At 50.5% G+C, this 19,177-nt stretch overlaps 1 protein-coding gene across 2 annotated transcripts in view; it reads right to left on the bottom strand.

Moving 5' to 3' along the window:
- The window catches only part of KIF13B (kinesin family member 13B), a 698,786-nt gene that overhangs the window by 296,157 nt on the left and 383,452 nt on the right, over positions 1 to 19,177 (bottom strand). For both annotated transcript variants that reach the window (XM_086927999.1, XM_086928000.1), the window contains one exon: positions 15,006 to 15,168. In XM_086927999.1, coding sequence (XP_086784125.1) covers positions 15,006 to 15,168 — 163 coding nt within the window. The remainder of the gene's footprint in view (positions 1 to 15,005; positions 15,169 to 19,177) is intronic.

The raw sequence follows: 19,177 nt of genomic DNA, 5'->3' as shown, positions 1-19,177 counted from the left end.
TGTTTCCTGTTTAGTTGGGTGGTCCGGTATAGTTTCACAACCGGACCGAGAATTGGGATTTGCTGGGGAGGGTATTGGTCCTGCGGGGTGCATTTTCTTGAGTTGGCGCAGCACTGCACCGGCTCCGCTGGCTGCACGATGGCCGCATTTAGACACAAGTGACAGACACAGAATAAGTACACAATAATAACGTGGAATGTCAGGGGTCCGTCCATAAGTGGCATAGAGTGCATGCGCAGTTATTAAGACGCAAGGGACAGATAGTATACTTGCAGGAGTCTCATTTGGTTGAGCTGGAAGTTGGGAAGCTCCATAAAAAGTGGAGAGGGCAGGTGCTTTCGACTACGTGTTCAGGGTTTGCACAGGGCGCTATAATCTGGATCAGGGATGATGTGCCCTTCACGTTGATAGAGCAGAGAGTTGACCAACAGGAGAGGTATATCTTAGCTAGGGGCACTTTGGATGGCCAACCGATAGTATTGGGTTCAATATATGCCGAAAATTCGGATCAGGACAAGTTCCTATGCAAGCTCTCTGCCGCCCTGGTTGGGTGGGAAAACTACCCATGGATCATCAGTGGGGATTGCAATACTGTGATGAATGTCATGCTTGATAGGTCGCACCCCCCTCTACACGGGACGGGGGTTAGTAAACAAGCGAAAGCGTTGTGTGAATGGGCAGAGGGAATGGGTTGTGTGATGTCTGGCGGATGCGGCACCCAACACACAGAGAATATTCCTTCTACTGACCAATGCACATGTTACACACACACGTATTGATCGGGTGTACTGCTCCAGTAATATCACGATGCAGGTACTACACACCACATATCTGGCAAAGTCCTTCTCCGACCACGGAAGTGGTGCTTGGTTGAGGCAGGGTGCCCACCCCAGTGCCAACATAGCGGTTGTGGCCTCAAATGTTGGAGGACTCGGTGTTCTGCACTACTATGTCCGACACTATCCAGCAGTACTTTACGGACAACAGTCACACAGCGTTCACCAGGCTGATCGAATGGGACGCCTTTAAAACGGTAGTCCGTGGGAAGGCAATTGGGGCGCCGGTAGGGGCACGCCAAGAAATACATAGGTCCTTGCTAGACGTTGAGGAGAAATTAAATAGGCTGGAGCAGGAAGCGGTGCTGAATGAGGACAAACGTGCCCCGTTGCAGGAAGACAGAATTCGACATGCCGAACTACTAGAGTCCCTCAGAGTCATAGACTATCAGAAATACACTTAACTGTCCCACACAGATGCAGATAAGGCAGGGACACGGTTGGCCAAACTACTGCGAGACGACCCCACTAACGTTGTGATTAGTGCGGTAACTAATGTTGCGGGAGATGTGGAGACTACTCAGGGTGAAATCAATGAGTCGGAAATCAGGGCTGCTATTACGGGACTCCCCCGAAACAAAACCCCTGGGTTGGATGGCCTACCAGCTGAATTTTACGCCGCATATGACCTTCTCGTACCCCAACTGGAAATCTTATATATAAAGAAGCATTGAAGGAGGGAGCTTTGCCCCTCACTACAGCGCAGGCATTGGTGGTGTCACTCTCTAAACCGGGCAGGGACCCCACAGATATGGCTAGTTATCGGCCTCTGTCATTATTGACGACAGAGTATAAAATACTCAGTAAAGTCCTGGCTAACAGACTCCTAACAGTAATACACAAACTGATTCATCTAGACCAAACAGGCTTTTTACTAGCGCGAAGTACATCCCTGAACACCAGAAGGCTGCATCACCTTCTCACAGAGGCCCCGACCCAGGAAGAACATGCGGGCTGTGTTTCGCTGGATATAAGACAAGCGTTTGATACGATTAAATGGGATTATATATTTCGGGCTCAGGCCAGATTCGGGCTCCCGGCGGAGTACATTAGTTGGATCAGATTCCTATACCATGCTCCTACGTCTAGAGCACGGACAAGGGACATATCTCAGCAGAATACCAGATACGTAGGGGTGCGAGACAGGGGTGCCCGCATTCTCCGTTGGACGTCGAAGATCTCGAAGTTCTCCTCCTTCTTCGTCGTCCCGGCTTGGTGATCTTGTTCTTCGGTATCTTCTCCAATCTTTCCTCTGCAAAATTCTTCTTTTTCCTTCCAAAAACTCTGGAGCCTCTCGGTGACGATCCAGACCCAATGGCGGAAAACAGAATCTGAAGATGGCGCCCAAGGGTGGGAGCTTACGCAGGAAACGTGCCAATGTTACAGGAAGTACACCAGAAGGTGGGACGTTGACGCCCACCTGGGCTACAAAAATAAAAAGACTACGATTTCGGACCCAACCACTAGACCGCGGAATAATGCACAGCATAGTGAATCCAGAAAGATTCACGCTGCAAAACTGTAGGCGACATCACGCATTTGCTATCGGCATACGCTGATGACATTCTTTATCTGCGTGACCTCCCCTCCCCTATGGACTCTATGGCCGCGCTATTTGCGTCCTTCGAAAGACTGCCAGGTCTCGCCATTAACCCGGCAAAATCGACAGTTTTCTACTTTAAGGAGCAGGCGCCTCTGCTGGACTTTCACTTTGGTTCGTTGCACTTGAAGGTTGCTCTCCATACATTTAAATAATTAGGTATTCATGTATACCGGACCCAGGCCGATATGCTAGAGGGCAACTTGAATAGAGCCCTGAGTGCCCTGCCGCTGTCGGTGGCAGGTAGGGCGGCAACCGCCAAAATGGTGGTCCTCCCGCGGTTGCTCTATTACTTTACGAACATACCACTTATGGTCCCGAGCACCACTTTTAAATTAATGATCACCTTGTTCGTTGAACTCATTTGGGGGTCGGGAAGGCGAAGGATCAGCTTTAAGAAATTGCAGCGCAGCACCTCCGGAGGGGGTCTAGGGGTGCCTGATCTTAGGACGTATTTTTATGCTTGTCAACTGCAGTGGCTATCCTTTTGGACGGCGGGGCATAACTTGCAGGAGATTGGGATGACCGACCAAGACATAGGAAAGGCGGTGCTTCATACCCTTTTACTACCACATAGCAAGCTACAGCAAGACCTCCCCCCCTTCTGCATACGGCGCTGCAGTGTTGGAGGGCAAAAACAACAATTGATGGACAGAATGCAGAACAATGTCATACATTCACCCCAGTACAGAGATCTGGGCCTAAATCCATCGTTTTTTTTGCACTCCACACCACCCCAGTTCAGACAATTGATGGACAGAATGCAGAACAATGTTTTACATTCACCCCAGTATGGAGATCTGGGCCTAAATCCATCGGTTTTTTGCACTCCACACCACCCCAGTTCAGACATGGCCATATGCAAATCAGACTTGACCCTGTGCCTCATGGGAACAGTCCAGCCCGAACTGCCAAGCCATGTCATTCCTTGACCGGAATCAAGCATCCTAGGACCGGTTTCTGGCTATCAGCCGTCTTCAGCCAGGATAGCTTGACTCCAGTGGTGTGGAGAGCATGGGACTCACGTCCGAGCATACCCATCCCACTCGGGGTGACAAATGCAAAAACAACAATTGATGGACAGAATGCAGAACAATGTCACACATTCACCCCAGTACAGAGATCTGGGTCTAAATCCATCGGATTTTTGCACTCCACACAACCCCAGTTCAGACATGGCCATATGCAAATCAGGAGGCACGCGATGGCAGCAGTCGCTCCAGAGTAGAGCTCTGTTCCGAGCTCCCCTTCCCTGGGCCGATTCTCCGTAATTTCTTCTAAAAGCCGCCCGAAATTGTAGGCGGAGCATTACTCAGCTACCACCATCCCGCTGGCCAACTTTTGTTCGGAAGGTCCGCACCGACCTTTCCTAAGAGTCTCCAGCGGGGCTCCCAGAAGACTGGCCGGCGGAGACGACTACGCGAGGCCGTGGTCCGAACTACCGCACGGGCCCACACGCGCGACCTACTAACTGCCGGACCCGGCCTCTGCGCTTGCTGCACACGGGGCCGGGGGACTCACCAGCTGCCCTGAGACGGTGCCGACGGTGTTGCCAAGAGGCAGCAGAAGGGCGAACACCGGCATTGAGGACAGCGGACCGGACCGGCTGCAGACACCCGGCGCGGAGGTAGGAGACCCGGCCAGGGGAGCTGCTGCTCGGCCACTACCTGCCGAGACCGGAGTCAGCGGGGCGCACCCAGAACACCGCCAAGAGCGCGCAGATAGGACAGCGGCACCGGAGGAGAGGGGCGCCCACCGGGAATCGCTGAGCGGCCGCGAGCACGAGGCGAGGGCCCACAGTGACCGCAACAAGCACCGGCACATCGGAGGCCCCGCGACAAACCTGGGACGTGCGCGAATGCCCGCATTGGGGAGGCGCCAGAGGCCCAAACAAGCGCCATTACGGGAGAGAGGAGCCCAACTCACCGGCAGAGGCACCGCCGGGGGCCGGTCTACGCGGGGACCCCCGCGTAGACCGGCCATTTCTGACAGGCAACCGGAGAAATTCACTGCTGTGAGCGTCCACTGAGGGACTGGGACTACTGAGACCACACGGGGCGCTGAAAGGAGGCATCGGACCTAGCGGGGCATGAAACGCCAGGAGAAAAGCAACGCCGCCAGGACGCCATTACTGAAACAGATGGGAGCCCCCCCCCCCCCGAGACACTTCAAGGAGAATACACCGGGGGTCCGGCGAGGAACCCGGCTAACATTGGACTATCTGCTGCAGTGAAACCTGCTGCCTGCCGGAAGCACATGCAAAAAACAGAACTGTTAACTGGCGTCGACTGCTTAGTGCTGACACACCTGCCTGCTTAGAGGAACGCCACTGTCGGCGTGTGTGACACCGAACAGCCAACGGCGCTGGAGCCACAGAAAGACACATCGCCCCGCCAGACTCCGACATCACCAGGATCATGAACGAAAAGCCGCCTCATCCTCCTGTGACCCCGACTGAGCTGATAGCCGTGTAGCCCTGCCCATGTCCGGAGGGGTGAGGATACGCACTGGAACTGGAGGTGCCCCGCCGAAAGGGAAGTCTGATAAATCACTTAAAAAGATGGCGGCCGACCAGGTGACCACGAGACTAGATAGCGTGCTCGCTGCCATGGAGCGCCTGGAACAATCGCTCCAATCGACCAGAACCTCGCTGGAATCCAAAATCAACAGCGTCGCCATTGATCTCACCCACCTGAGGGATGACCACAAGAAACTGGCTGATCGGACCAAGGCTCTGGAGGGAACAATGACAGAAGTCGAACCCAGAGTCACCCAAACGGATAAACAGGTACAGGACCTCCTGAACAGAGTAGAGTTCCTGGAAGACCGCGCCGAGGATGCGGAAGGGTGGGCACGACGCAACAACATCAGGCTCGTGGGGATCCCGGAAAAATGGGAGGGCAACAACCCTGCCGAACGTGTGGAAGACTGGCTAAGAGACTTGCTACCAGAAGACACACCCTCGCCCTACTTCGTGGTGGAACGGGCGAACCGCGCTCCCACGAGACCACTCACCACAGGCTCTAACCCAAGGCCTCTACTCCTCAGGATACTGAACTACTGGGACAGAGACACAGTCATAAGGGAAGCTAGAAGACTTGGGGAGATTCGTATAGACAATGCCACTGTGATATTCTTCCCAGACTACACCATCCAAGTGCAACGTCAGCGGCACTCTTTCTTGGAGGTAAAACGGAGGCTCCGCACAGCTGGCCTCAAATATTCCCTCCTCTTCCCTGCAAAGCTAAGAGTGATGGCACAGGAAAAGACTTATTTCTTTAATGATCCTGAGGAAGTAAGCGTTTGGCTCGACAGCGGTATGGACACGGCACCCAGGCAGGCACAGAGCTATGAGGCGAACACGCGGACCGAGACGTCGTCGCAGAAACAGGTACCAGCAGGCCCGCCGCCCAGCAGAATCGACACGCCGCTCCCCGCCAGCTGATCAAATTCTACGGGAACAACGGGATGCACTCCGGAGGGTCTCACAGCTGAGCAGTTCACCAGCATCGGACGTCATGCAGGACGCCAGCCCGCGGATAGTCCCAAGTGATGATGAAGCTATTTACGGAATACCGGACTCTCAGCAGTCCGTGGACCAGCCAGACAGCACACCACAGACAGCTGACCTGCCTCACTGAAAATGCACAAGAAGTCCTAGCGATCCCTAATATAGCAGCGGGGTCGGCGTTGAGGGCCAGATGGACGCTGATGAGTCGCAGGAACTGGGCGACGCCCTGGGTGTCTCCCCTTGCCCCGAAGATGGACGGCGGAACATTGTTGCAGCGAGTATTACCCCAATCACATAGACGCTGAAAAGGTACTGTAATGGCGGGGCCGCACTGCGGTCCTCCCCCCTTCCTCCCCTCTGCCCGCTGGCCCTATTACACAGGAGACTAACTTTGCCAGAGACTTGGGAGGTGCGGTCTGCCTTACTGTCCCCCCCCCCTACATGGCTGGCCGGACTGAGACCCCTAAACAGGGAGCCGTGCCATGCCCCCGCGCAATGACTGTGGCTGCAAGACGCGTATACCATATGGCCCAGGGAGGGCCAAAGATTCCCTCCTTTGCTTAAATAAGTTGGCAGCCGAGACTGTGACTAGCACACAGTACCTCCTAGACTTGAACGGTTGTCCCTCTCAATAGAGAGTATGGACGGTGGCACTTTTCGCTACTGCCCTTTTGGCATTCAAATATGGTTCACCCTCAGTTGGTTTTTTTTGTTAACTGTTTCTTCCCCCTTTTATGTATTCCTGGGATATGCTGAGTGTGTTGATGGGAATGGTTGTGTAAGTATTTGCTGGGGAGTTGCAGTGGACCCGGGGCCGACTGCCGGAATTGATAGGATGTCTGCGTTAAAAATCTGCACCTAGAACATTAGGGGCATGCACACGCCAGTGCGCCGTTATCAAATATTCACATACCTGAAAAGACACCACATTCAAATTGCACTCCTGCAGGAAACGCACTTGAACAAGGCGGAAGTGGCCGCGCTGCGCCGCAGATGGAGAGGGCAACTGTATGCCACCGAGTACTCCTCTTAAGCCCGCGGGGCGCTACTGTGGGTGAAACCGGGCACCCCCTTTACTGCGACACACACACACTCTGACCCGGAGGGCAGGTATGTGCTAGTGAACGGCCGCATCGATGGGCAGCCCGTGGTTCTGGCATCCGTCTATTCTCCCAACACAGATCAGGGGGGCTTCCTAGCACACCTTTCGGAGAAACTGGCGCCTTGGCATGGAGTCCCCTGGATTCTAGAGGGTGACTATAATACCGTACTGGATGTTACACTAGACCGCTCGGCCCCACCTAGGCCCGATGCATCATCCTTAGGAGCAGTGAAGGCACTCACCCAGTGGGCGGCACAGTGGGACTTACAGGATGCATGGCGCGCCCATAACCCCAACACCAAAGTATACTCCTATTATTCGGGAGCGCACGCATTACATATACATCTAGACAGGTACATGGTAACATCGGAACTACTAACACGTCACGGACTCTCAATACCTTGGCCGAACGCACTCAGACCACAATCCGCACACGCTGGAAATAGCCTGGGACTGTCCACACCCGCCCATCCCCACATGGCGTCTACAGCCTGCCCTGTTACTGGATGCCCCCTTTAGAGACCCTGCAGGCCTGCGTAGCCCAATACTTCACTGACAACTCAGACACGGCGTCCTCTCCACAGATAGAATGGGACGCTTTCAAAGTTGTAGTTAGGGGACATTGCCTGGGCACACAGGGGAACATGCAGCGACGGCTGGAGGCTGACTTGCGCCGGGTAGAGACAGACTTGCTCCGGCGAGAGCAGGAAGCAGAGACGGGAGCGGATGACCAGCTGTGCGAGGCCAGACAGGAGCATGCGACACTGCTGGAGCGATTACGCCACCTTAATTACGCAGCTCACTCGGCGCGAGTGCATCAATACAGTGACAAACCCGGGAAATTATTGGCCTGGCTAGTCAAGCAGGAGAACCGTATGGCACCGGTGTCTGCCATCCGAACACCTGAGGGAGAGGTAGTGTATGCGCAGAGCAAAATACATCAAGCCTTTGTGCAACACTACCAAGTCTTGTATAGGTCGCAGCTGGGGGTCACGTCAGAAATCATAGAAGATTATCTCACGAATGTTCAGCTGCCATGCCTTACGAGTGCACGACAAGGGGACTTAGAGGCGCCGCTCACGCCGGAGGAAATACGCGAAGCTATCTTCGCTCTTTCTAACGGAAAATCGCCTGGCCCAGACGGCCTCCCTGCCGAATTCTTTAAAACATGTTCGGAAACTAGAGTCCCGGAACTGCTCAAAGTGTACAATGCCGCAATAGAAGACTCAGCGCTCCCAGCCACGCTCAATGAAGCCACCCTGGTCTCGCTCCTAAAACCCGGTAGGGAAGAAACATGCTTGGGCTCTTACAGGCCATTAGCCATGTTGAACACTGATTATAAAATGTTCACCTCTCTATTAGCCCGACGTTTGGCCGCAGTGGTCCCAACTCTGGTCCATAGTGACCAAAATGGCTTTGTGCCTGCGCGAAGCACCTCTCGTAACATCCGCCGCCTCTTTCGAATACAGGATGCCGCCACGTTGCACTGGCCGAGATCGGGATGCCTGGTTCTGGACCTCGAGAAAGCCTTTGACTCCGTGGAATGGCCCTACTTCAGAGCGGTACTAGAAAAGTTCGACCTGGGTGATGCATATGTTGACATGGTTGGGCTACTCCATCAAAGGCCCAGTGTGAGAGTGCGGACGGGCGGATTGCTCTCAGAGACAGTACAGGTGCGCAGAGGGACCCAACAGGGCTGCCCCCTGTCGCCCCTTCTCTTCTCGCTGGCGATGGAGCCCCTAGTGGCGCTGTTGCGGGTGAGGGGAGTGGGATGGGGGATCCCACTAGCTGACGGCATACACGTGGTCTCGCTTTACGCGGACGACCTACTTCTGTATGGGCGGGACCTCGCTGCAGTACCGGACATATTGTCGGACATCTTCCAGAGGTTCGAAGAGATATCGGGACTCGGAGTCAACTGGGCCAAATCCGGGGTGTACTCCTTCAGCTAGGACACACAGGAATGCGACGTACACCTCGGAGGTGTCAGACTTACTTGGTATCCCACCACGTTTAAATATCTGGGGATGCACATCTATAGAGATACACAGAGCATACTGGAGGGTAATCTGATGTGCGCTATTTCCTCACTGCGTGCTCAGGCGACCTTCTGGAAGACGCTACCCCTGAACGTGCCCAGTAGGATAGCGCTCTCCAAAATGATAGTGTTACCAAGATTGCTCTATCACTTCGCCAACATACCGCTATATGTCCCTACCAAGGTATTCCGTGACCTAGAATCATTGATACGGAACCGGATTTGGAACACAGGACGCTCACGAGTAGCACTGGCGAAACTCTATTCCCCAACTGCAGAAGGAGGGTTGGCGGTCCCCAACCTAGAGCTATATTACCTGGCGGCACAGCTGCAATGGGTGACGCACTGGATGAGCGGCACACACTTGGACGACACAGCTACTGCCGACTACATATGGACCCACACGCAAATATGTGCACTATTTCACCCCCTGATTAAGGGACCTCGCCCGTTACCAATGCATATGACAGTGGCCCGCAAATGCTTCCTTCGAAGCCTAAAACTGACCCAAGATACGAAACCTTATGCCCCCGTGCTTCCCCTGTTGGACACCCCCCGGCGGAGCTGAACGGTGAACTTGCGCATCCTGGAGAGCTGGACCGCGGCTGGGGTGGACACCATGGGCGACCTTTATGCGGACGGAGCTATGCTCCCATTTGCAGAACTAGTGGAGGATACAGGACTGCCGGCCGGACAGTTCCTACTCCATGCGTCCATTCTACGTGCGTACACAGAGGCCTGGGGCGACATGCAGGAGGAATTGCCGACACACCACCTAGTGCAATACCTGCATGTCATGGGCAACGGTTCCCATATAATCAACTGGCTGGCGCAGGCCCTCCTCATGCACACACAAAGGTCCACGCAGCCACTGAGAGATAAATGGGCGGCCCTCCAAGGGAGGGACTGGACAGACAAGGAGTGGACCATGATCCTGGCCAGCCCCGTGAACATCCCACGAAACTCCCGCTTCAAGACCATACAATTCTACATACTGCATCAAGCATATTTATCACCAGACAAGATCAATGGGTATTTCAAGGTCAACACTACTGCCTGTCCCCGATACGGACTACTGGGCGCAGACATTTTACACATGCTCTGGCACTGCCCCTCTCTTGCCATATATTGGAAAGAGGTGACAACTCTCTTGACGCGCAGTGCTGGCTCAGGCCTACCACACACATGGGAGGCTTGCATTCTAGGGTTATACAAAAGAAACAAATTGAATAAAATACAAGCCAGGTTCTGGGACTTAGGCCTTATCACCGCCAAGCGCTTGCTCACTAAACACTGGAAAACGCAGGAACCACCGCACACTAAGTATTGGTATATTTCCTTTACCAACTGGGCCAGGGCGGAAAGCGTTGCACTACACCGAGAGGAAATAGCGGGCTTAAGAAAATTCACAATTGCACAACTCTGGGATTACACATTGGGCTCCCTCCAACGGGAAGGCGTGACCAGAAAGCTCACTTAATACACTACCACATGCGGGGAGACACGCGTAGAGTAGGCGCGGCGACACTACGACCCCAGACAACAATGCCCCTTCACGACGCCCGCCTGACTCAGGCACTGGCGGCACAGTGCCTACATGACGGTAGGAGCTTGACCCTCCCTGCCACATTGCATTAAGAACGTAACAAACCTCCCATATACTAGCCACAGGTCCGGGCACCCTCCCACGCGACGCCCCAGGGGAGCACGACACAACACGATGGTCCCCTAATGCTTCTCACGGCCACACTCCCCCGGATACACTCATCCCCCCCTTGTTCTTCTGTATAATATCCCCTGCCCTATTTCTAAGTTTCCTTCCACGTATACACAGCCACTACCTCCATGTTCATTCCACCTGGGACACACCTGCAGGTGCCTGACATGCCCGTACTGTTACTTCATAGTCGATTACCACTTGGGTACTTTGCTCCCCGATCGGAGCTGGTTTAAGACATGGCTGTGACAGGTTAAAAACCGCTTTACAAGATACGATATAGAATGTAACAGTCTGGGGGCCCAGACGCACACCCTGCTCGAAACCCCGGACTATGCGTCATGCTGAATGGTACCACGATATGTCAACCAGACGAGAGGTGGACACACGTAAAGGACACACTTACATGCCACCACCCATAGGACGCCAATACACAATCTCCTGAGAACACATAAACCTACGAACGAGGGTGCACAAGACCGGCACAATACTGCATCTCTGCGGAGCACAACTGCACAAGCCTCATTGCTATAAACCCGGATATAAGCCTAGATCTACTCAAAGTGCAATCAGGCTATACTATTTGTTTATGTTACAACTCACCTAGCGCGTTGATCTTCGGCAGAGGCACACCGCTCTAGGTAGGTGATATGAATCACTGCACGGATAAAGGAACCTAATATATCAACGACTTCTATCCACATGACACACTTGCAGGGTCTGTCCATGACAACCATGAATATCCGCACAGTAGACACCAGTGAGACACCCTAACGATTTAGCGAACTTTCAGGGACAATTGGATAGGAACTGTTGAGTTACAGAGTTAACTTCTTTAGTTATAATGAAAAACAAAAGATAAAACGAGACGTCATTTGCGAGTAAAATTGAACTGTGAGCATGCAAGAAGCATACAGCGTAACCAATGCTAATCACCCTGGTGTTATGGCCAGACGAGCTATGTACAATCACTATGTTGTCCCTTTCCCATTCTCTCAGTTCCCCACTCTATTTCTTTTATATGCATGGAAGTGTTGCAGCCGGCCCAAAGGGTTGTAGGCTCCGCATTGTGTACTGCTCTATGTTACTAATAAACGCCTTACAAAAAAAATAAAAATGGCCATATGCAAATCAGCCTTGACCCTGTGCCTCATGGGAGCAGTCCAGCCCGAATTGCCAAGTCATGTCATTCCTGGACCGGAATCAAGCATCCTAGGACCGGTTTCTGGCTATCAGCGGTCTTCAGCCAGGATTGCTTGACTCCAGTGGTGTGGAGAGCATGGGACTCACGTCTGAGCATACCCATCCCACTCGGGGTGGCAAATGTAAAAACAACAATTGATGGACAGAATGCAGAACATTGTCATACATTCACCCCAGTAGAGAGATCTGGGCCTAAATCCATCGGTTTTTTGAACTCCACATCACCCCAGTTCAGACATGGCCATATGCAAATCAGCCTTGACCCTGTGCCTCATGGGAACAGTCCAGCCCGAACTGCCAAGCCATGTCATTCCTGGACCGGAATCAAGCATCCTAGGACCAGTTTCTGGCTATCAGCCGTCTTCAGCCAGGATAGGTTGACTCCAGTGGTGTGGAGAGCATGGGACTCAGGTCTGAGCATACCCATCCCACTCGGGGTGACAAATGCAAAAACAGGCTGATTTGCATATGGCGATGTCTGAACTGGGGTGGTGTGGAGAGCAAAAAACCGATGGATTTAGGCCCAGATCTCTGTACTGGGGTGAATGTATGACATTGTTCTGCATTCTGTCCGATGGATTTAGGCCCAGATCTCTGTACTGGGGTGAATGTATGACATTGTTCTGCATTCTGTCCATCAATTGTTGTTTTTCCATTTGTCACCCCGAGTGGGATGGGTATGCTCAGACGTGAGTCCCATGCTCTCAATACCACTGGAGTCAAGCTATTCTGGCTGAAGACTGCTGATAGCCAGAAACCAGTCCTAGGATGCTTGATTCCGGTCCAGGAATGACATGGCTTGGCAGTTCAGGCTGGACTGTTCCCATGAGGCACAGGGTCAAGGCTGATTTGCATATGGCCATGTCTAAATGGGTTGGTGTGGAGTGCAAAAAACCGATGGATTTAGGCCCAGATCTCTGTACTGGGGTGAATGTATGACATTGTTCTGCATTCTGTCCATCAATTGTTGTTTTTGCAGTGTTGGAGGGTGGTACTGCAGTATACATACGAGGGCATCTCCTGCCTATGCTGGGAATATACCTTTACTTGGCATTCCCTTACAGGGCGGACACTTATCGAGGCGCAGGCTTACACCGTGGGTGGATGTGGCCGTAACTACAGTAGCTGACCTCTTCGGTGAGGGTATGTTAATGGATCATGATAACTTTGTTCGAGAAATTGGAGCACCAGACCATCTGTACCTCTTACATGCAGCACTACTACAATATGTCAGAATTTATTGGGCCCGCAGAGGCAGGAGCCCCCCACTAACGACCGAGTCAAAACACTATACTACATGGGACGGGGACGTCACCTCATCAGGTGGTTATATGTGGGGCTTTGCTCCCAAACACAAGTTGACTTGACACCGCTCCGCACAGCCTGGGAGGGGGACATAGACACGGCCCTTGCGGATAAGGAATGGGAGAGAGTGATGGAATACCCTAAAAGAGTATCTCGGAATGCGCGCTTTAAATATATAACTATGATCCTGCATAGGGCATACCTTACACCACGCAAACTCGACAGGATGTACCCGACAGCGCGCCACCACTGCCCTAGTTGCCAATTAGAGGGAGCGGACCTAGTGCACATGATATGGTCTTGCTTGAGGATTGGAGGGTATTGGGCCTTGGTCAGGGGTCATCACTAAAAGGGCGATGGATGCCACGGTGGGGGTCTGTATCCTGGGACTGCGGAAGGGAACCTCCAAGTATAAGGTACAATATAGATTTGAGAACCTGGCGCTTCTTTTGGTGTTGAGAGCGATTACCATGCGGTGGAAATCGAAGACACCATCTACTATACATGCATGGCACAGCAAACTGACACGATGGGGGGTTGCAGAGAGCGCTGCACTGAGAAGGGAAGAGGCTAGCAGGCTGTGTAAAACCCCAATCGCAATGGATTGGGACATTATGTTGAAGGCATGTAGAGCTTTGGACATAGACTTTGACACAGCTGCTGGCAATCCATGAGGTGGTGATTAACCATGTGGGTGAATGAGACATGGCCCCGGGTATCAGCGGAAATGTGTAGAGTGTGTTGCGAAAAATGATTGTGTCAGTGCCGGTGATCGACCCTGAAGGGGGTCATCATGTACATAAGCAGGATCAGTGGGTGGAGGGTGGGTGAAGCACAGTTGTGGGTTTTAAGTATTCTATGTTTTGGCGAGACAGTAATACAACTATATGCAAGAGGTTTGTACTGATATGGGCAAGATGTCATGCTATCATAATGTTCTCAAATTAGTTTGATACTGGTTCAGCTGTAGAGTGATCGAGAACTCTTGGTAGTGCCAGTTAGTACCAGACAAGGAGTTTACGCTACGCAAGGCAGATGCACGGATGCAACATGATGTGTTAATTGTCACAAACTGTTTAACGCTCTGATCTGCAAGTATATGTACTTGTATGTTGTATGGAAAAAAAATTTAAATCAATAAAACTTTGCGCAAAAAAAAAAATGTGTCACCTAGGAGTTTTGGTGTTCTCTGGGAAAGAGCCATGCAAATGAGATGAACTTCCACAGAGGCAATGCTATGATCTTTCATATATCAGCTGCAAATCTAATCTGACATCCAAATGAAGTGGGTGTAAGGAGATCAGCAAGGTCAGAGTGCCCAAAATGCAGTCGTTTATTCCAGGGTTGTGTGAGCGAAGAGAAAAAAGAAAACACTTTTCAAATGAAGAGAAAGACATAAACAGTGAAAATGCAGTATCGCTTCCAATCATTTGCCTATGTTGCTTATTTATACATCACAGCTTAGAAAAGCACTCTCGTCTGAAGATGTGGAGCTTAAACCAGCAACATATTTTGATGAACAGTTTCATTTGTGCAGTAACACAATGGACTTTTTAAAACTTTTGTTATGAAAAACAGCTTCTAGAGTTCTTTCTATACACTACCCAATTATTCTACTACAAGGTCAGCCAAGATCTCGAACAGCATTGTTGTCAAACCAACTGGATAAGGCTCTCATGAATCGTCCTATTACCTTCCTGTTAGCATTGAGACTCGACGCTGGGATCTGCAGAGTGATCTTGTACTCGGTCCTCTTGTCCATCTCCTCTGCGATGAAGCCAGCCTCTCGCACGTAGAGATTGGATTTGACAATCTGCTCTCTGAGCTTCCTCAGGCTGTGGCTTAGCATCGCCTCTCTAGAGAATAGACAAACATCAATACATCCATTGCATCACGATACATAAGCAGTGGTATAGACTTCTTTAACAAAAGGCAAGTGTCCAGTGGCTTACACTGATTGACAGATGTTCTAGCATCACAAAACAGATACACAGATGCCTGCAATAACTGGCTTATTTATAAACCAAACCACCCAGTGATGGGTTCAAAGCAGAAGATGATATATCTCTTACCTATACTTTATTTTACAGCTGGTTCAATTTCCCCTGCATGTGTGGGTAATATACCAGCATTTTCGCTTACATAAAGCTCATAAAATAGCCTCTTCCATTGCTACAGATATCAGTGATTAACAGCCATTCTCTTAACATAAAGTAAGAGTTACTGTTAAATATGTATGTCTTGCTTCCAGGAATAGCATCTAGGAATGCTAGTTAGTCACACAGAATGAAGACAGACTGTAATTCTGACCTTGCTATTGTGAAATCTTTGAACATCTTTTTTTTTAAAGATTTAATGATGAAAATACATTGCAATAGTAAATGTTAAGGAACACAACATTTACACACAATTACTTAGGACTCCATTGTGTAGAATATATATGTAACAGAACCGTCTGGGGTCATGAGATAATCCGGATTCTATTCTGCAGATGTATGCTATAGCAAGGGACATGGTTGAAGGTTGTCCAAAAGATGTGGCAAAGGTGGATAAATGCAGTAAAAAAGCGTTGCACACCTGCAGCTGCCTTCCCAAATACATCATCATAGATTTAGTTCAGTGTAGTCCATTGGCTTAGACTCTTTCTAAATTCACTCACAAATTCAAGTAGAACTGGTTCTGGATGTCTCTTTAAATATTTATATTTCATACGGCTAGTCTCTTTCGTCTAGCCCAGCGCCTTGATAAAGTTTGGTTTTAGTGCGCTATATAAATATTCATCCTATCCTATACTTTTCGTTCTTGTCAGAAGACCGCAGTGTATTGTATAAATTTCAGTATGACTGTCACATCTTTATTTGCAGCCAATTAACAAAAGGATCAGATTTGTGTTACAAGGGACAAAAACTTGGGAACTGTTACCTGTAAGTATGTTTACTTTAGGTAACATTTCATAGGTAAAATAAAGACAACAAAGGGCAAGCAAACACTTCTGTTAACCGCTCCTCTCGGACCTCATCAGCTTTGCAAGCCTGGAACACGGGGTAAGGAAGCTTCCAAGGTAGCAGGGATAGAAAGACATAACATTTTTTTTTATTATTTATCCATAGTCAATGTACTCAAAGGTACAGTACACCAATTGAGTCAATACCCAAAGTAACAATGAGAACCTAATCTTCACGTTTCCTTGGAGGGGGATAATTCAACCGTAAACCATACTTAGGTTAAAGTACTTTTAAAACTTTGCAAACATTTAACTAATAGGTTACTTTCAATACAATCACCTAGAGCCCTTCTAGGATCAAGATTATCAGTGCACCTATTCATCCTCTGCTTGAACCAACTTGGGCGTCTCATTCAATACAATAACCTGGCTTACCACGTTTGAGGAAAAGTCAACAAGAAGCCCTGTCACATGTTTGGGCCTGTGAGAAACAACGCCACTTTCTCATTCCATTCATAAGAGAAATGTCTTCTTCCGTGACATCCAGAATTCCTTCCAATCAGTTTTCCAGCCTTTTGATCCAATGCAAAGCCTCACAGATTACAGCTAGTGAGTACAACCAGAAAATTTTTTCTTTTATCTCCTCTAATCATCCAGCAACACTCTTTCAGCATACGGCACCAGTGAAAAGGCTTTCTTAAAGCTTTGCCTTGACAGTGAGAGCATCACCCTCTGTATGTATGTATATAGTATTCCTATAGGAAGGGAGTGCAGTACAGGGTCTAAGAAAATCAAAGTCAACGAGAAATAAGAGAGGAAGCTGGGTTGTGGATAGTTAATGTATTTTGATATAGTGTTCTTTAAAGGCGTGTTTCTTCAACTCTTACCTAAAGTGGAGCAGTGCTAGAGTGGACTGAGATAGATGCAGGGATATTGTTCCAGATCTTGTGTGAATAGCTGGCACAGGCCTGCTGTCTTGTTTTTTTCTTTTTCAGATCTTAGTGTGCAGTCTGATTGTGTCCTGGCTGTAGGTGGGCCAAGAACAACCAGAGATGGTGAGATTGCCTGCAAGATAAGCAGGGATGCGGGTTATGATTGCTTTGTAAATGATGCACCTGGTTTTGAAGAGGGTGCAGGTCGGCAAGTAGGGCCAATAGAGTTCAGGATGGGGTGATGTGATATTTCTTCAGGCTGAGACGTGCAGCAGTGAGTAAGATGACCTAATGTGGAGCCTGTGTTGAGTCTGACAGGGATTTACAACTATCCAGAGGCAAGAACAAGGGCTTGAGCAGCAGTTCTAAAATCAGTTTCGAGAAGAAATGGTTTCTTCAGAAGAGAGAACAAGTACCAGGCTGTCTTTTTTGTTTTTGGCAGAACTCACAGCCAAGTACATTATCCAGGCAGTGCAGAGCTCAGAACCATGTTGCATGCATCATCACTGATCTGTGGTCCTCAGATTATATCAGCCTTGCAAAAGAACTTACACTGCTTCCCAAACATGGAGACAGTTATTTCAAGGCTAACTGCATCGTAAATAAATCAATGCATGGGTGTGGTCAATCAATCAATCAAGACATTTGTATAGCGCGCTCCTCACCCGGAAGGGTCTCAAGGCGCAGGGGGAGAGGGGTAGGTTACTGCACGAACAGCCAGTCTGGAGTTGCTTCCTGAAGGAAAGATGGTCCTGGGTCCTCCGAAGGTGGATGGGGAGGGAGTTCCAGGTCTTGGCTGCCAGGTAGGAGAAGGATCTTCCTCCCGCGGTGGCTCTGCGGATGCGTGGTACGGCGGGGAGGGCGAGGCTGGTCGATCGTAGCTGGCGGGTGGGCGTGTAGAAGGTCAGGCAGTCGTTGAGGTTCTTGGGGCCCTGGTCATGGAGAGCCTTGTGTGCGTGGGTGAGGAGCCTGAACGTGATCCTCTTGTTGACGGGGAGCCAGTGTAGGTCTCTCAGGTGGCAGGAAGGGGGGCTTGGGGGAGGGCAGCCGACCCCTGGGAGGTCTCCTCCCCCGGGCGGTTTGGGAGATCTGGGTGGGGGTATTCCTTCTAGCAGATTCTATTTGGGCGTTTTTGGGCTGGTTTTAGTTGTATTGTGCGGTCCCCTATAAATGGGCGGGGCTCCTTGCTCCAGGCACCATTTTAGGCTTGGTGACCTGGTGGCCGGTTGAGCTTAGAATTTTTTGTCCCTCCCTCCCTCCCTTCCTTTTTGTTGGGGATTTTTTCGATTATTTATTTATTTTTATGGCTGCTGTTTGGGTCATGTGTTCATGGGGTTTTCCGTTGTTCTTTTGTCGCTTGGGACAGGTGCGTGGCGGTTTTTGCCATGTGATTGTCAGTTTTGGGCCAGTGTTGGACCCGTTAGTTGTAATCGGATCTTGTTAGGGGATTTTTTAGACTGATTGAGGTGGGGTTCGGAGAATATGGGTCGGGGGATATGATCAGTTGGTTTATAGTCGGAGATGTGATATTTTGTATTTGTTAGGTGATGTTATAATGTTATAATGTTATTGGGGTTTGTATGGTTTTTGGGTTGGGTATGTACGGGTGGGGGCGGGTGTGATGGAGGGTGTGGGGTGGGGGCGGGGTTTGGGGTTTGAAATAAAACGAACAAAAATTTGGGTTGTGGTTTAGATTGTGAGGCGGTTGCCGAGTTTGTGTATTTGTAAATGTGCACCTGTTCCAATAAAGCGGCCTTTTTCACACTTCAATGGTTTTTGGGTCTGCTCACTCTCCCCCCACCCCTCTCTCCCAAATGTGGCTGTGTCGGGAGATGTCCAGGACGAGTCGTGCGGAGGCGTTCTGGATGCGTTGGAGTCTTTTCTGCAGTTTGGCTGTGGTTCCGGCATAGAGGGTGTTCCCGTAGTCCAGTCGGCTGGTGACGAGTGCGTGGGTGACGGTCTTCCTGGTCTCGGTGGGGATCCAGCGGA

Source organism: Lissotriton vulgaris, chromosome 6 (genome assembly GCF_964263255.1).
Source record: "Lissotriton vulgaris chromosome 6, aLisVul1.2, whole genome shotgun sequence".
NCBI classification, from domain to species: Eukaryota; Metazoa; Chordata; class Amphibia; order Caudata; family Salamandridae; genus Lissotriton; species Lissotriton vulgaris.
The sequence above is the reverse complement of the archived record's forward strand: the minus strand, read 5'-3'. Positions and strand labels throughout refer to the sequence as shown.